The sequence below is a fragment of the Cricetulus griseus genome, chromosome 3, assembly GCF_003668045.3.
Source record: "Cricetulus griseus strain 17A/GY chromosome 3, alternate assembly CriGri-PICRH-1.0, whole genome shotgun sequence".
In the NCBI taxonomy this organism is placed as follows: Eukaryota; Metazoa; Chordata; class Mammalia; order Rodentia; family Cricetidae; genus Cricetulus; species Cricetulus griseus.
In genome coordinates this window covers 31,253,442-31,270,772 of record NC_048596.1, presented here as the reverse complement: position 1 = coordinate 31,270,772, position 17,331 = coordinate 31,253,442, and the positions used below count along the sequence as shown (strand labels likewise).

The 17,331-nt window shown below is 42.4% G+C and overlaps 1 protein-coding gene across 1 annotated transcript in view; it reads right to left on the bottom strand.

Moving 5' to 3' along the window:
* The window catches only part of Gldc (glycine decarboxylase), an 87,017-nt gene that overhangs the window by 43,068 nt on the left and 26,618 nt on the right, over window positions 1-17,331 (bottom strand). The window contains exons 5-10 of the mRNA XM_027406416.1: window positions 16,531-16,608; window positions 15,052-15,199; window positions 14,559-14,755; window positions 12,680-12,776; window positions 2,701-2,806; window positions 257-396 (exon numbers count right to left, since the gene is read on the bottom strand). Of these exons, the coding sequence (XP_027262217.1) occupies window positions 257-396; window positions 2,701-2,806; window positions 12,680-12,776; window positions 14,559-14,755; window positions 15,052-15,199; window positions 16,531-16,608 (766 nt within the window). The remainder of the gene's footprint in view (window positions 1-256; window positions 397-2,700; window positions 2,807-12,679; window positions 12,777-14,558; window positions 14,756-15,051; window positions 15,200-16,530; window positions 16,609-17,331) is intronic.

Sequence of the window (17,331 nt, the reverse complement as noted above, 5' to 3'; positions counted from 1 at the left end):
CCGGGTGGTGGTGGCAGCATATGTCCTTAATCCCAGCACTTAGGAGGCAGAGGCAGGTCGATCTTCGTGACTTCCTAGCCAGCTTGGTCTACAGAGCTAGTTCCAGGACAGCCAGGACCGTTACACAGAGAAACTCTGTCTCGGAAAAAAAAAAGACTCCAAATCCCAATATTAGTTAAACAAAAATAGAAGGTATCTCATGAGAGAATCCATGAAAGCACAAAGAACTGGTAAAAATACTAAGCATTTGACTTACTGTGCCATCTTCAAAGAGTCGAAAGTTGATTTGCCTCTGAGCTGCTCTGCCCAACACCTCCTTCACTGAACAGCCACACTGAACCTTCAAAGTGTCAAAGAACAGGTCGTGCTGGAGGTGGTGTCCTGCGCGTTTGAGACCTAGAACAGCACAGGGAACACAGTCATCTCGGAGCTCTGAGCAAAATAGCCACTAACATCACAGATGCCAAGAGGCGACCCCTACTGTAGGTTGTGCCTCTCCTGGTCAGTACACTGGTGGTTGTTTTAAAGGGGTATTAAATGAATTTATCACTATGTTATAGAAAATAATAAAATACTTACCAAACAAGGGAAGTAAAACCACCAGCAGATCAACCAGAAATAAGTTTTGATGTACATATGAGAAATGGCTGTGTGTGTGTGTGTGTGTGTGTGTGTGTGTGTGTGTGTGTGTGTGTGTGTGCATGTCTATAGATCGATTCCCACATAATTATTTTCAATAACTGTATAGTAGTCAAACATATGGATGTACCATTATGTAATTATCGAGCATTTAATCTGCTTCCACAACTGGGATATTTATCTGATTGCTTCCTTTAGATAAATTCCTAATATTGGTGTAGCTGGATCAAATTGCAGAAACCATTTTTTTTTTTTTTTTTTTTGGTTTTTCGAAACAGGGTTTCTCTGTGGCTTTGGAGGCTGTCCTGGAACTAGCTCTTGTAGACCAGGCTGGTCTCGAATTTACAGAGATCCACCTGCCTCTGCCTCCCGAGTGCTGGGATTAAAGGCGTGCGCCACCAACGCCCGGCAGCAGGCACCATTTTTAAGGGTTTTTTGTTTGTTTGTTTGTTTGTTTTTTTTTTTTTGCTGTTGTTTTGGCAGCTAGAAGTTGTTAGTCAACTGTACTTTTATGTGTGTGCAATGTGTGCATGTAGAGGCCAGAGGTCAACACTGTCTTCTTCAATCTCTTTCTACCATTTGTTTGTGTTTTGTTTTGTTTTGTTTTGTTTTGTGACAGACACAGGGTCAAGCTGAATCTGAAGTGAACCATCTCAGCTAAACTAGCTGGCTAGTAAATACCAGGAATCATTAGTCAATACTTCTCCACTGCTGGGATTAGTCAATACTTCTCCACTGCTGGGATTACAGCCATGTAGTGTAACCTGAGCCACACCTCAGCTTTTAAAGAGGAATCTGAAGATCTGAACTATGAATGGAGCATGTGGTTCTAGCAGGGAATTCTCCCCAATTCCCTCTGCCTTGCTAAAAAACATTAAATTACATGCCTAAAGCTACCCGCCAAGGTCTATTCCCTTATTTGACCAATTCTTCTTTCTAAGGCTGACTACCAAGGTCCAGTTATCAAAGTATTGAAGTCCATCAGTCAAAAGTTCCCTTTGGCTACCCGAATGAACATGCTCAATTAAAATTAAACATCTCATCCTAATGTGAGGTGCCTTTACCTTTATAAACCACCGTTCTTCTATGTGCCATGTCTGTCTCCTCTCCATCTAGAGGCAATCCTTTGTCCTCTGGGACAACACCTGCCCCCTTTCCCTTGCTCCCTTCCCCTTTACCTCTCTTCCTCTATCTCCTGTCTTTGTCCCTTATCTCTGTTCTCTGTCACTCTGGGGCAAATAAATCTCCTTTGTATTTGTGATGCCATCTTCCCCACATCACTTTAGAAGTTTTAAATACACAATACTTAACTGTCATCCATAAAAAACTACACCAATAGGGTATTGACATTCCTTAATCTTGTTTCTTTACCTTGTCCCCATCGTAAAGGAACAAGAGCTGAGGGGCCTACCTCAGTGATAAAACACACATAGAGTCCTGAGCTTCATCCCCAGAACCATACAAAAACTAAAACTTAAAAATAATAAAACGGTGTGCATGGATGGCACATGTCTGTAATCTCATCACTTGGAAGGCACAGGCAGGGGATTATGAGTTCAAGGTTATCTTCTGCTACATCAGAAGTTTGAGGCTGTACACAAGACTTTGTCAAGAACACAACAAAAAGATAAAATAATTCCTGGATTAATAATCAGGTTCAAATTATAGGGTCCACTGGCCATCTATTTGTATATTTATTTATTTCTAAATTGTATAATAACTTCTGCTCATTTTCTCATAGAAATGTTTATTCATCTATTACAAATATCAACACTCACTAAGTGTGGTGACTCATGCCTTTTGTCCCAGTACCTGGGAGGCAGAGACAGAGGTATTACTGTGAGTTTGAGGCCAGTTGGTTTACATGGCGAATTGCAAACCAGCCAGGGCTACATAGTGAGAGCCTTTCTAAAAAAGTCTGCCATACTGTTGTAGACATTGAAAATACTGTCCTCCTTCTTATCTGACCTTTATTTGTATTCAGTGTTGGACACACTCCAAGTCTGCATGCAGTTAGTCACATGTATCATTCTTGTTATGCTAGAAACATAACTGACTCACCTTCAGACAAAATCAGAGTGGCATTATGAACCCTTTTAGCGATGTGCTTCAGCCCATGGGAACCATGGTAAATGGCAAACATGGCAGCCATGTTGGCTAAGAGGGCCTGAAAAAAGAAAGAGTGTTTATGGTATCAACAATGACAGCAACATGTTGGAAGACAGGTGGTGGGAGGGGGGAATGATTGACTTAGGATGTCCAAAAGGAAGAAAACTGAGTCAAAATGATTTAATATCCTGCATTCTCTATGACAACCAAGGACTGTTTATAAAGCCTGAGGGAAAATGGCACTGGAGTCATCACACTAACCCTTATTAAGGGGGTCTCACTGGTACAATAGGAGCATGTCAGTCATAAGGGGAGCACGGGCTGCTATCAACTCAAAAAGCAACATCTACTGTTGCAAGGCGGTGGAGCAGTAAAGACCTCAGTGAGAAAAAAGTGAGATCTGGAGATTTTATGCACAATTCAACATTTCTCCAAGAATCAAAACAACAAGCAATTTCCAAACACCTGAACACTCCAAGAAAACAATTCTTCTGAGGCTAAAGCATGAGAGACTGAGCTTCTGTAATCAACAGGTCGGTGAAGCCTGGGGAGATGGCTCAAGGGGTAAAGCACTTACCCCAAAGTGTAAGGACCTGTGTTTAGATCCCCAGAACCCACATAACCACAGACACAGAAGTGCAACACCTGACACAGGTGTGTCCCCTGACCTCTACACAAGTGTCATGGCATGTGTGTGCCCACACTCACACAGATTAAATATATAAATGTCTTTCAAAAACATTCATTCACTTAATATTCCATGTATGTGTGTGTCTGGGTGCACGTATGTGCACCACAGGTATTCAGGACCCATGGAGGTTAGAAGAGGAATTGATCCTCTGGAACTGAAGTTACAGACAGCTGTGAGCCACCACACAGATGCTGAGAACTGAACCCAGGTCCTCTGCAAAAGCAATAGGGAATCTTAGCACAGAGTCATCTTTCCAGGCCCTGTCATTTGTTTATTTTTTGTTTTGTTTGAGGCAGGATCTCTTTATGTAACCCCAGATGTCCTAGAATTCACTATGTAGGCTGGCCTCAAACTCACAAAAATATGCCAACTTCTATCCCCTGAACCCTGGACTTAGAAGCATGTGCCACAACACCTGGCAGGCTCTGTAATTTTTAAAAAGTATTTATATATTGTATATTCACCTGCACACCTTTATATTTATCTATTTGTGTGAGTATGGGGGAAAGAGGGAAAGGGAGAGAACAAGCCCACAGAAGTAAGATGAGAATTCTTGGAAGGCAATCTGCCCCGGCTACTTTGTAGGCTGTGTGGATGGCGTTTGGGTCATGAGTTCTATGTGCAAGGAGCACTACCCACTGAACCATCTCACCTCTGCTCCTCTTTACTATTGTTAACAGGATCCTGCTGTATGGCTCAGGTTGTCCCTGAACTCAGAATCCTCCTGCCTTAGTCTCCCTACTGCAGAGATTTCAGACATGCCTGGCTTTTTGGGAGACCTAAAAAAAAATCTTTGCTTACATTCAGATCACACTAAATAGTCATTGTTCCAGGTCCAATCCTCTGATGTCTGATTTTCTTTGTCTATGCTTTGCTTAGACATTATCTTGCCTCCTGTAAAGCACACACAACGTTTTATATATTGAAAATAAATCTCTATTATATTTCTTTGGGGAAAGTGGTCTTATGCTACCCAGGGTGGCCTTGATATCATGATCCTCCTGCCTCTCTACCTTGCAAGTTCTAGAAGCTGGAGGATCAGAAATTCAAGAGAATTCTTAGTTATATAGTGGCTTTGAGGCTCCCCGGAATGCATGAGGTCCTGTTTCAAAGAAAAGTGAGAGAAAGAAGTGGGGCACAAAACATGGTGAGGATTTTTTATATCAGTTAGGCCACAAAGTTATAGAAAGATCTGAAATATAATCCATTAACAGACTTTCAGAGATGAAAAAAAATAGCCATGCTCTTTCAATGATGCAAATTTAAGTAACAGAAGTTCAGGGTGGATGGCATGATGCTAATTGAGAAAACGCATGACTAAGAACAAGCAACAGTAGATAGAAGTACCAATAGATGATCCTCAAAGATATCACAAAGGGCACAGCTCAGGAAAGGTCAGCCATGTCTCAGCAGAAGATCAATTTCGTGCTTGCAGTGAGCAACCCTGGAGTAGTATGAGCGATTACAGGCCAGGATACTGGGAAAATGACTTTCAAAGTTTGAAGCAGAAGGGCCAGTGAGATGGCTCAGCGGGTAAGAGAACTGCCGTGCAAGCCTGATGACCTGAGCTTAATTTCCAGATACTCCGGTGCAAGGGGAGAACTGATTCATGCAAGTTGTCCTCTGACCTCCACAAGTGTGCCATGGCACACGTGCATCCACCCTCACACACACACATTGCTCACATGCATGCACACATAACATTTGAAAAATAGAATAGGTGCTAGAGAGATGGCTCAGCTGTTAAGAGCACTGGATACTCTTCCAGAAGATTATACCTGCTTCCTGCAGTGCTGGGATTAAATGCATATACCACCACACCTAGCTGTGCCTATTTGTTGGGGGGATGTGTGCGTGCGTGCGTACACGTGCACTCAGCCTCGGCTGAGTCTCTTTAAGGAGGTCAGAAGCCCCAGAATCACTACCTTTCCTCTGTCAATGTCAGGAACACTGTTCATGACCCCCAAAAGCATGTTACATCATGTCGCCTCTGCCCTCCTGGCCCCCTTCTTGGAGATCTTCCATTGTAGCTCAATGGAACTACAATGAGACCATGAACCCAGCCAGAACTTCAGAATAAATACACTCAAAGCACATGGAGATTAAAGAGCATTCCTTTATGGTTTCTCTGAACTTTATCAATTCAAGATGTTGAAGGCGATTCCGCCGCCGTCGACTGACCAGGAGCTAGGTGAGTGAGTTTCTGCCCACTCCCGACCCCAGGCCAGAAAAACCCGACCACCCCCATCCTCCCACCCCCGCCTGTGCCTGCCGGCTGTGACCAGGAACTAGGTGAGTGAGTTTCTGCCCACACGCCCAGGCAGGGAGGAGCTCCCTGCGCCCCAAATCTGCTAGCACCCCACTCTTCCATTCCGCCGAACGACCGAGGAAATAGGAACTAGTGAGGAGACTACCAGGAGCGTCAAGATCATCTAGAGTTATGGACATTGAATTCCTAGCCCCCACACACCACTGGGCCACAAGAGGAGATAAGAGAACCCACCTGCACCCACTAAAAGAAGATATGGGGAGAAGACAGAATAAGATTTCACCCAACAACAGAAAGACCAATATGACACCACCAGAATCTAGGGACTCCATTCCAGCAAGAGCTGAAAAGCCCAACATAGAGCATGAAGATGAGATGGACCTCAAAAATTATCTCAGCAAGTTGATAGAGACCTTTAAAGAGGAAACAAGAAAATCCCTTAAAGAAATAGAAGAGAAAGCAAACAAAAAATTAAACGAATTGGAGGAAAAGACAAACCAAAAAATTCAAGAAATAAATAAATCTCTTAAAGAATCTAAAGAAAGCCAAGAAAAAACATCCAAGCAAGTGAAGGAAGCTCTTGAAATAGTTCAAAGCATGAAAGCTGAAATACACACAATAAAGAAAACACAGAATGAGACGATGTTGGAAATGGAAAGGTTGGATAAACGATCAGGAACTAAAGATGTAAGCATATCCAACAGGATTCAAGAGATGGAAGAGAGAATCTCAGCTACTGAAGACATGCTAGAGGATATACATTCATCAACCAAAGAGAACCTCAAGTCCAACAAATCCCTAACACAAAATATCCAGGAAATAAGGGACACCGTAAAAAGGCCAAACCTAAGAATAATAGATGTAGAAGAAGGTGAAGAAACACTGCTCAAATGTACAGAAAACATATTCAACAAAATCATAGAAGAAAACTTCCCCAACCTACAGAAGGATATGCCTATGAAAGTACAAGAAGCTTACAGGACACCAAACAGACTGGACCACAAAAAGAAGTGACACATAATAATCAAAACACCAAATCTACAGATAAAGAGAAAATATTAAGAGCAGCAAAGGAAAAAGGCCAAGTAACATATAAAGGCAAACCAATCAGAATCACACCCGACTTCTCAATGGAAACTCTGAAAGCCAGAAGGTCTTGGATAGATACCCTACAAGCACTAAGGGAGCATGGATGTCAACCCAGACTACTGTACCCAGCAAAACTTTCAATCACTATAGATGGAGAAAACAAGATATTCCACGACAAAAACAGATTTAAACAATATATATCCACAAATCCAGCACTACAGAAGGCTCTGGAAGGAAAATTCCAACCCAACGAACATAGCTACACTTACAAAAACACTGGCAGTAGTTAATCTAATTTCACCAAACACAAAAAGAAACAGGAGGGCAAAATCCACGCGCAATGATACCACCAACAATAAATCCAAAACAAAGAAGAACCAATGAACAATGGACATTAATATCCCTAAATGCCAATGGTCTTAACTTACCCATAAAAAGATACAGGCTAACAGAATGGATACGAAGACAGAATCCATCCTTCTGCTGTTTACAAGAAACACACCTCAACTTCAAAGACAGGCGATACCTCAGAGTAAAAGGATGGGAAAAAATTTTCCAATCAAATGGGCTCAAGAAACAAGCTGGGGTAGCAATCCTAATATCTAACAAATTAGACTTTAAACTGAAAGCAATCAAAAGAGATAAAGAAGGGCATTTCATACTCATCACAGGAAAAGTCCATCAAGATGAAGTCTCAATCCTGAACATCTATGCCCCTAATATGAAAGCACCCACTTTTGTAAAAGAAACATTACTAAAGCTCAAACCACACATAAAACCACACACACTTATAGTAGGAGACTTCAACACCCCCCTTACACCATTGGACAGAACTACTAGACAGAAACTTAACAAAGAAACAAAGGATCTGAAAGACGTTATGACACAACTGGGTTTAACAGATATCTATAGAACATTCCATCCAAACACAAAAGAATAACAGCGCCACATGGAACCTTCTCAAAAATTGACCACATAGTAGGCAGCAAAGCAAACCTCCACAGGTACAAAAGTATTGAAATAACCCCCTGTATCTTATCAGACCACCATGCATTAAAGCTAGAATTCAACAGCAATACGAATTGCAGAAAACCTACATTTGCGTGGAAAATGAATAACTCCCAATTGCACCATTCCTGGGTTGAAGAAAGAAATTAAAGACTTCCTAGAATTTAATGAGAATGTAGTCACAACATACCCGAACTTATGGGACACTCGGAAAGCAGTGCTAAGAGGGAAGTTCATAACACTAAGTGCTCACATGAAGAAACTGGAGGAAAGTCACATTAGAGAATTGACAGAACAACTGAAAGCTTTAGAGCAAGAAGAAGCAAACACACCAAGGAGTAGATGCCAGGAAATAATCAACCTGTGAGCCGAAATCAACAAAGTAGAAACTAGGAAAACAGTACAAAGAATCAATGAAACAAAGAGTTGGTTCTTTGAGAAGATCAATAATATAGACAAACCTCTAGCCAAACTAACCAAAAGGCAGAGAGAGAGCATGCTAATTAACAAAATCAGAAATGAAAAGGGAGATATAACAACGGACACTGAGGAAATCCAGAGAATCTTTAGGTCATATTTTGAAAACCTGTATTCCACAAAATTGGAAAATCTAAAGGAAATGGACAGCTTTCTGGATAAATATCACTTACCAAAATTAAATCAAGATCAGATAAACAGTTTAAATCGAACTATAACCCCTAATGAGATAGAAGCAGTAATCAAAAGCCTCCCAACCAAAAAAAGCCCAGGGCCAGATGGCTTCACTGCAGAATTCTACCAGAAATTCAAACAAGAGCTAATTCCAGTACTCCTCAAACTGTTCCACACAATAGAAGCAGATGGGATATTGCCAAACTCTTTCTACGAGGCTACAATCACTTTGATACCCAAGCCACACAAAGATATGACTAAGAAAGAGAACTACAGACCGATATCCCTCATGAACATCGATGCTAAAATACTCAATAAAATATTGGCCAACCGAATCCAAGAACATATCAGAAAAATCATCCACCATGATCAAGTAGGCTTCATCCCAGGGATGCAAGGATGGTTCAACATACGAAAATCCATCAATGTAATCCACCATATAAACAAACTGAAAAAGAAAAACCACATGATCATCTCACTAGATGCTGAAAAAGCCTTTGACAAAATCCAACATCCCTTCATGATAAAGATCTTGGAGAGAACAGGAATAACAGGAACATATCTAAACATGATAAACGCAATATACACCAAACCAATAGCCAACATCAAAGTAAATGGAGAGAAACTCAAAGCGTTTCCTCTAAAATCAGGAACAAGACAAGGCTGTCCACTCTCTCCATATCTCTTCAATATTGTACTTGAAGTTCTGGCTATAGCAATAAGACAAGAAAAGGGGATCAAAGGGATACAAATTGGAAAGGATGAAGTAAAACTTTCACTATTTGCAGATGACATGATAGTCTACATTAGTGACCCGAAAAACTCTACCAGGGAACTCCTACGGCTGATAAACACCTTCAGCAAGGTAGCAGGATACAAAATTAACTCAAAAAAATCAGTAGCCCTACTATACACAGATGATAAATCCAATGAGAAAGAAACCAGGGAAACATCACCTTTCACAATATCCACAAGCAACATAAAATATCTTGGGGTAACACTAACCAAAAAAGTGAAAGATCTGTACAATAAGAACTTTGAGACTTTAAAGAAAGAAATTAAAGAAGATACCAGAAAATGGAAAGATCTCCCATGCTCTTGGATAGGTAGAATTAACATAGTAAAAATGGCAATCCTGCCAAAAGCAATCTACAGATTCAATGCAATCCCCATCAAAATCCCAACACAGTTTTTCACAGACATTGAAAGAACAATACTCAACTTTATATGGAAAAATAAAAAGCCCAGGATAGCCAAAACAACTCTTTACAATAAAGGATCTTCTGGAGGCATCACCATCCCCGACTTCAAGCTCTACTATAGAGCCATAGTTCTGAAAACAGCTTGGTATTGGCACAAAAATAGACTGATAGACCAATGGAATCGAATTGAAAACCCTGATATCGACCCACGCACCTATGGATACCTTATTTTTGACAAAGGTGCTAAATCTATACAATGGAAAAAAGATAGCATCTTCAACAAATGGTGCTGGTACAATTGGATTCAGACATGCAGAAAATTGCAGATAGATCCATACCTGTCACCATGCACAAAACTTAAGTGCAAATGGATCAAAGATCTCAGCATAAATCCAGCCACACTGAATCTTCTAGAAGAGAAAGTGGGAACTACCCTTGAACAAATTGGCACAGGAGACCACTTCCTGAACATCACGCCAGAAGCACAGACACTGAGGTCTGCAATTAATAAATGGGACCTCCTGAAACTGAGAAGCTTCTGCAAGGCAAAGGAAACAGTCAGTAGGATAAAACGACCACCCACAGAATGGGAAAAGATCTTCACCGATCCCACATCTGACAGAGGACTGATTTCCAAAATATATAAGGAGCTCAAGAAGCTAGCCACCAAAACACCAAACAATGAAATTAAAAAGTGGGGTGCAGAACTAAATAGGGAATTCTCAACAGAGGAATCTGAAATGGCTGAAAGACACTTAACAAAGTGCTCAAAATCATTGGCCATCAGAGAAATGCAACTCAAAACAACTCTGACATACCATCTCACGCCTGTCAGAATGGCTAAAATAAAAAATACCAATGACAATCTATGCTGCAGAGGATGTGGAGAAAAAGGAACACTCCTCCATTGCTGGTGGGAGTGCGAACATGTAAGACCACTCTGGAAATCAGTATGGCGGTTGCTCAGAAAAATGGGAATCAGTCTACCTCAAGATCCAGCCATTCCTCTCTTGGGTATATACCCAAATAGGGCATGTACTTACAACAAGGACATATGTTCAACCATGTTCATAGCAGCATTGTTTGTAATAGCCAGAACCTGGAAGCAACCTAGATGCCCCTCTACTGAAGAATGGATTGAGAAAATGTGGCACATCTATACAATGGAGTACTACTCAGCAGAAAAAAGCAATGGAATCTTGAAATTCGCAGGCAAATGGATGGAACTAGAGGAAACCATCCTGAGTGAGGTAACCCAGTCACAAAAAGACAAACATGGTATGTACTCACTGATATATGAATTTTAGACATAGAGCAAAAGATTACCAGTATATAATGCTCTTCACCAAAGAAACTAGGAAACATGAAGGACTCTAAGGGTTAAATGGTCCCCAGGAATGGAAGTGGCATGAACTCCCGAACTAATTGGGGGCATGAGGGTGGGGGGGAAAGGAGCTGCTACAATAAGAGCAAGAGAAGAGGAGAAGAGGAGAGGAAATGGAGGGGCAGAAACATTGAGTTGGGGGAAGAATAGAGGAAAGAGAGCAGGATGAGAGATACAATGTCAGAGGGAGCCACTATAGGCCCGAGAAGGGATCTGGAACTAGGGAGATCTCCAGAGACCTACACGGATGACACAATCTGACAATCCAGGCAACGGTGGAGAGGATAACCTAAAAACCCTCCCCCTAAAATGAGATTGATGACTTCTCTTTATGCCATCCTAGAGCCCTCATCTAGTGGCTGATGGAAACAGAGACAGACATCCACAGATATACAATGAGCCGAAATTGGGAATTTAGTTGAAGAGAGGGAGGAATGAAGAGCGAAGGGGTCTGTACCAGGTTGGAGAACAGTTGACCTGAACAAGGGAGAGCACATCGACCCCAGATGCTGTCCGGGAAGCCCGTACAAGACTGATCCAGACCCCTGAACATGGATGCCAATAAGGAGGCCTCTGCACTCCAGGGAGCCTCTGGTGGTGGATTAGTATTTTTCCCTGGTGCAAGAAGGGACTTTGAGAGCCCATCCCATATGAAGGGTTACACTCTGGCCCTGGACACATGGGGAAGGGCCCAGGACCAGCATAGGAAGACTTGGTGGACTTTGCAGAGCCCCAGTTGAGGGCCCTACCCTGCCTGGGGAGTGGTGGGTGGATGGGGTGGGGGGTAGACTGGGGGTGGGGAAGGAGGGCTGGGGGTGAGGGGAGGGAGAGGGAGAAGGGACTTGAAATAAGCTTGTTCCCTAACTAGAACTAATAAAATAAAAAAAAAAAGAAGAAGATTAGCCAAGACAATGCATTTGGGAAAACACTGGGATAAACAAAACTAAACATGTTTGAGTGAGACTTAATTAAAACTCCTATTTTGATGTAATTCTTAGGAGCCAACCCAGGGCCTTGTGCTTTTTTGGTCAAGTACTATGTCACTAAGCTAAAGTCACGGACAATAAACAAAAACGAAACTAATTTTCTTATTGAACTAAAGAGTATTCTGTTTCTGAGAATAAAATAATGTAGTGGGAAAAAAAAGATGTTGAAGGCGTGATTCTAGGCAAAAATAAACACAAAGTCTTTTATAAGATTTATTTTTATTTATCTGTAGGTGTTTCGTATGCATGTGTGTGTCTTTGTGAATGCATGTCACATGTGTTAGGGTGTGCTCAGAGACCAGAAGAGGGCTTTGGATCCACTGGAACCGGAGTTTCAGGCAGCCTCCCAACATGGGTTCTAGGAACCTGACTTGGATTCTCTAGAGGAATAGCAAGCATTCTTAACCACTGAACCATCTCACTGGTCCCAATGTTGTACTTTTTATTGTTTTGTTAATAATGATGAAATGAATTTATGGGCAATGCATGTGATATAGGATAGCAGTAAGATATAAGACCAGACATCTCTGTCAATAAGATCTGCCATCTCTCGTGTTCCTCATGGTTCAGCAGGTGGACAATGAGTGAGGAAATGAGAGAGTGAGTGAGATCCTCCCATCATGCAGCAGTCAGGTTGGATATGACACTTACCTGAGCGGTGCAGATGTTGCTGGTGGCTTTGTCTCTCCGAATGTGTTGTTCTCTGGTCTGAAGAGCAAGCCGGTACACGTCTTTCCCTGCGGCATCCCTGGGTCAAGACAGCACATCCAGTCAGCACCGCTAATCTCAGCACTGGGATTGTCCTAGATGTACTTGCTCTCAAAGCTGAAGGGGATTCAGTAGCTCGGTGTGGGTGCAAGTTCATAAAAAACAGCCCCCAAATGCCCTTTTTCTCAATAGGACTATATATAGGTTGTTAATTTGAGCTTTGAGGCACCAAGGCATATACAATCAAGCCTGGAACAGTGAAAGAAAATTTCCCAGGAATTACTCTGCCTGATAGGATGATGGGACCAAGGAGTATACGTCACTGGATCTCCATGGCTGACAGAGGGGAAAGGGTGATAAGCCAAGAAAACGATTTCTCCACTGAAGGTGTGAAGAGACTGAATGCTTACTAAGAAAACAGAAAGGAAAAAAAAAGTCTCACTACTTACCTCATAAAGACTTCCCTTCTTTAATATAACATATAAATAGATATATAGATATAGACAGATGATAGATATTCAGATAGATCATAGATATAGATAGATCATAGATGATAAAGAAATATTAGACAATAGATGATAGATAGGGATGGATGGACAGATGGATGAAAGGATTGATGGATGGATAGATGAATAGTTTGGGGGGACTGTGGTAAAACTGAGAAGGAAGGAAGCACCATCCAAGGGAAGCCATCGAGACTCAAAGCCACATGGCAGGAATCTCCAGACACCGATTGGATCACACTCGGTTTGTGTTTTTAATTCCTCTCTGTACTTGTTTTTGGTGTGTGTGTGTGTATAAAAGACAACTTGCATAAGTGAGTTCTTCCTTCCACAATGGGATACTTAAGAAACTGGTTAGGCACAAAGCACTTAAACTATGCAGGCCTCCCCAGGCTGTCTATCAACCGAGATTGCTGTACATGATTATACTCATGCCTTACGAAGGACAAACACATGTTTCCATATTGTCTGAATTACAGTGTGCAGAAGTACCGGTGCACACCCAGATTCCCTCTTCTTAATTTGTGTCATACTTGTCTTTAGTCTATTTGACATGGGCCAATTAAATTTAGAGAGAAATCAGAGGGGAAAAAACAGGGAGGGGCGGGGAGGGGCTGGGGGCTGGAGAGGTGGCTCAGCTGCGGAGCACTTGCTGCTTGTTTTAGAAGACCTGGTTTGTTTCCTAGCACCCACACTGCACAACTCTTAATGCCTATAGCTCCATCTTCAGGGGACCTGATTGTGGCTGGAGGTTTCTCGTCCTGCCCAGTTACCCTGCACCGGTTTCTCTCGGGCACACTGGTCCCCATAGCCACTTATTAGTCATTCTGGACTTAAAATTAATTACAATTGTTTGGCCAAAAGCTCAGACACATTGCTGACTAGCTCTCACAATTAAATTAACCCATATTTACTAATCCGTGTATCACCATATGGCTGTGGCTCACCAGTAATGTTCTGGCATCTTACTTCTATGGCAGCTCCAAGGCGGCTCCCTGACTCTGTCTTCTTTCTCTCTGTAACTGTCTGAATTTCCCGACTAGCTATATTCTACCTGGCCATTGGTCAAAACAGCTTCATTTATTAATCAATGAAAGCAACACATATTCACATCATACAGAAGGACATTCCGGATCTATCATCCGATGCCTTCTTCAGGTCTCCTTGGGCACTTAGGCACACATGCCATACAGTCACACACACACACACACACACACACACACACACACACACACACACACACACACACGAGAGATGAAAGTGAAAGAAAAAGTAAACAAGGAAGGTCATAATCACAATAAGAGGGTGTGAAACTTTACCTTGTCACCCCCACCATCCTTCCAGGCATCATCCTCACCAGGCTTTCCCTGACAGCAAAAAAGGCTGCATGTGGTCCCCCATAGCCCAGTGGCACCCCAAATCTCTGGGAGTTGCCCAGGGCAATGTCCACTCCAAACTCTCCAGGTGGCCTCAAAATACACAGAGCTAGGAGGTCGGTGGCACAGCAGGTCAGGCTCTGGAGAGGAAATGGAGAAGTCATGAGGACACAGGAGTCATCTCCACTGCAGACACACTGGCGGGGAGGCTGCATCCCTGCCAATTCCACTTGCTTGTGCATTCGTGTAACTAATATTTACTGAACGCTACTGAGCACCAGACATTAGTGAATGGCATTAACAAAGAGGAAGGAGTAGGGCAAGAGAATTTCACCATTCCATGTGGCAATTGGAAAGAAATGAAAATATACCAAAAGGCAGACAGATATGAAAACTGGGACATACCTTCCTGGGCTTCAACAAGGGGCTTACCTACCCCAGTCTGATGGGCTTTTTCTACAAGTTCTGTGAAGTCTTCCACCTTCCCCTCAGTGTCTGGGTACTGGAACAGTACCCCACTGACATCTTTGCCACTGAAATCCATTTCATGGGGTAACTTCAGCTCAACAAGCACCCCCCTATATCTGTAAGTAGAAGGGAAAAATTGTTTTCTTTATTAGTGTGTGTGTGTGTGTGTGTGTGTGTGTGTGTGTGTGTGTGTGTGTGTGTGCTCGCATGTGTGTGATGTGTTTCTGAGTGCAGATGCTCACATGCCCAGGCACATGTGTAGAGGCCAGAGGGCAACAACTTTGGAGAGTAAGCTCTCTCGGTTCTGGTGATAGATCTCAGGCCTTCGGGCCAACCAGGCCATGATGCCAGCCCAGAAATTCAATGAGCACCAGCTTTTTTCCAGTGAAACTATTCCCTTCCTGTGTTTTACTTACCTCTGTGTCCTTCCAGCCCAATTCACTTCATACTTGGCCCTTCCTCAGTAACAGTGCTCCACACCAACTCACATGCATGCCTCACTCTGCTCTGTCCCTTTCTTCCGTCCTTCTCACTCCCCTCTCCTCAACTCTGCAACCTACTCTGAGAGGAATATCACCCCCTAGAGCTAAAGATCCAACACCCACAGCCGCCGAGCCATCACTGTGACATTTACTCCAGGTCAGCTATGGTAAAAGAAAAACCTCCTGATGCTAGGAAGGGCTTCCTTACGATTCCTAAAACCTTCTAACAAAGACTCAATATCCCTTCTGAAGCGTGGATAGGGGCAGAAGGATGACCCGCATTTCCAACGCAGAAAGCAAATACAGCAGTAGCTGAGCTGGGGCTTTTTCAGCTGCTTACAGGACTAAACTTCCAGATGGCAAAGGAACTTAGAGCTGCTTACACTACTCCTCTAGGTGTTGTGTGGATTCCTTAGAGACTACATTTGCCCGAAGGACACGGGAAACCATAGCAGTTGTGTAGGAGTTCTGTTTTTCCAACTGTCCAAAAACACTGATGAAATTTCTTCATTTCATTTTTTGTTTATGAATTTATCCACTGTGAGTCAGGTCCTTCGTGGTGCCAGGGATAGAACCCAGGGCCTCACCCATCTGAGGCCAGTGCTCTACTTCTAAGCTATAGGCCCAACATCTATTGTTTACACTACATGGCTCATTGTTGCCTCAGACTTAAAATCCTCCTGACTCAAGCTGATGTTAGCATTTTAAGTTTTACCAAAAGATAACAGAATAGCATGGTAACTTGCTATGGTGCAAAGGCTACTAAATTCACCGATCATTTGGCCCTCAGAATTGACGACGTACTTAGCAGAGACGTCCATGGAGGAAAGGAGGGAAGAAAAGAAAACTCGGCAAACACAGTGCAAAGCAAGTTCACCTCCAGGGAGACTGGAAGCGGGGAAGACAGATGAGGTAGAGGTCACATGATATTACCCTTGGTTCAAAACACAAATGAAATCAATTACTTGGCTCGAGTCTGGACAACAGCTATTGTCTGTGGGTGGCAGCGAGGATCAACAAAAAATTTCTTCCTCTTGTTGTGTCTGTTGAAAAGAAAAACCACATTCAAACTTGAACATTTCCAAAGGAGTTTCCAAATATCAGGGGTTTTCTTTTCTTTTCTTTTCTTTTCTTTTCTTTTCTTTTCTTTTCTTTTCTTTTATTTTTTATTTGTTGAGACAGTGTCTTGGGTATCCCAGCCTGGCTGCTAACTCTATTAAACTTCTGATTCTCCTGCCTCCACAGTGCTGAGATGAGATTGAAGGTGTGTGCCGCCACTAAGCCTAGTACGGGTAGTGCTGGGGATTAATCCAGGCCAAGTTATCTATCTGAGCCACTTTCCCTGAACTAAAATCAGAGTTTCTAAGCAGCGAGGGAAAATCGAAGAATATTGTAAAAGGAAACAAGTGATTAATGACTGGTGGTTCGTGACTGCAACTCACTGAAATTAAATTGTGTTCTTACACAATTTAACAAGTCAATTCAGTTTAAAAAATCTATATCATGATAAAAGGGCAAGTATTAGATAGAATAGGAAGTTGAGATGACTACCAAAAAAAGTCTTCTAAAATAACCCATCTTAGAGTTTCGTTGTCACTGGGGTACTTCAGCTTAGAGTCTCAGTTGGGCAAAACGAGACAGACTCTGCCTTAACAGAGTGGAAGGAGAACTGACTTCCAGAGATTGCCTTCTAGCATCAGTGAGTGTGCACAGAGATTGCCTTCTAACATCAGTGAGTGTGCACAGATTGCCTCCTAGCATCAGTG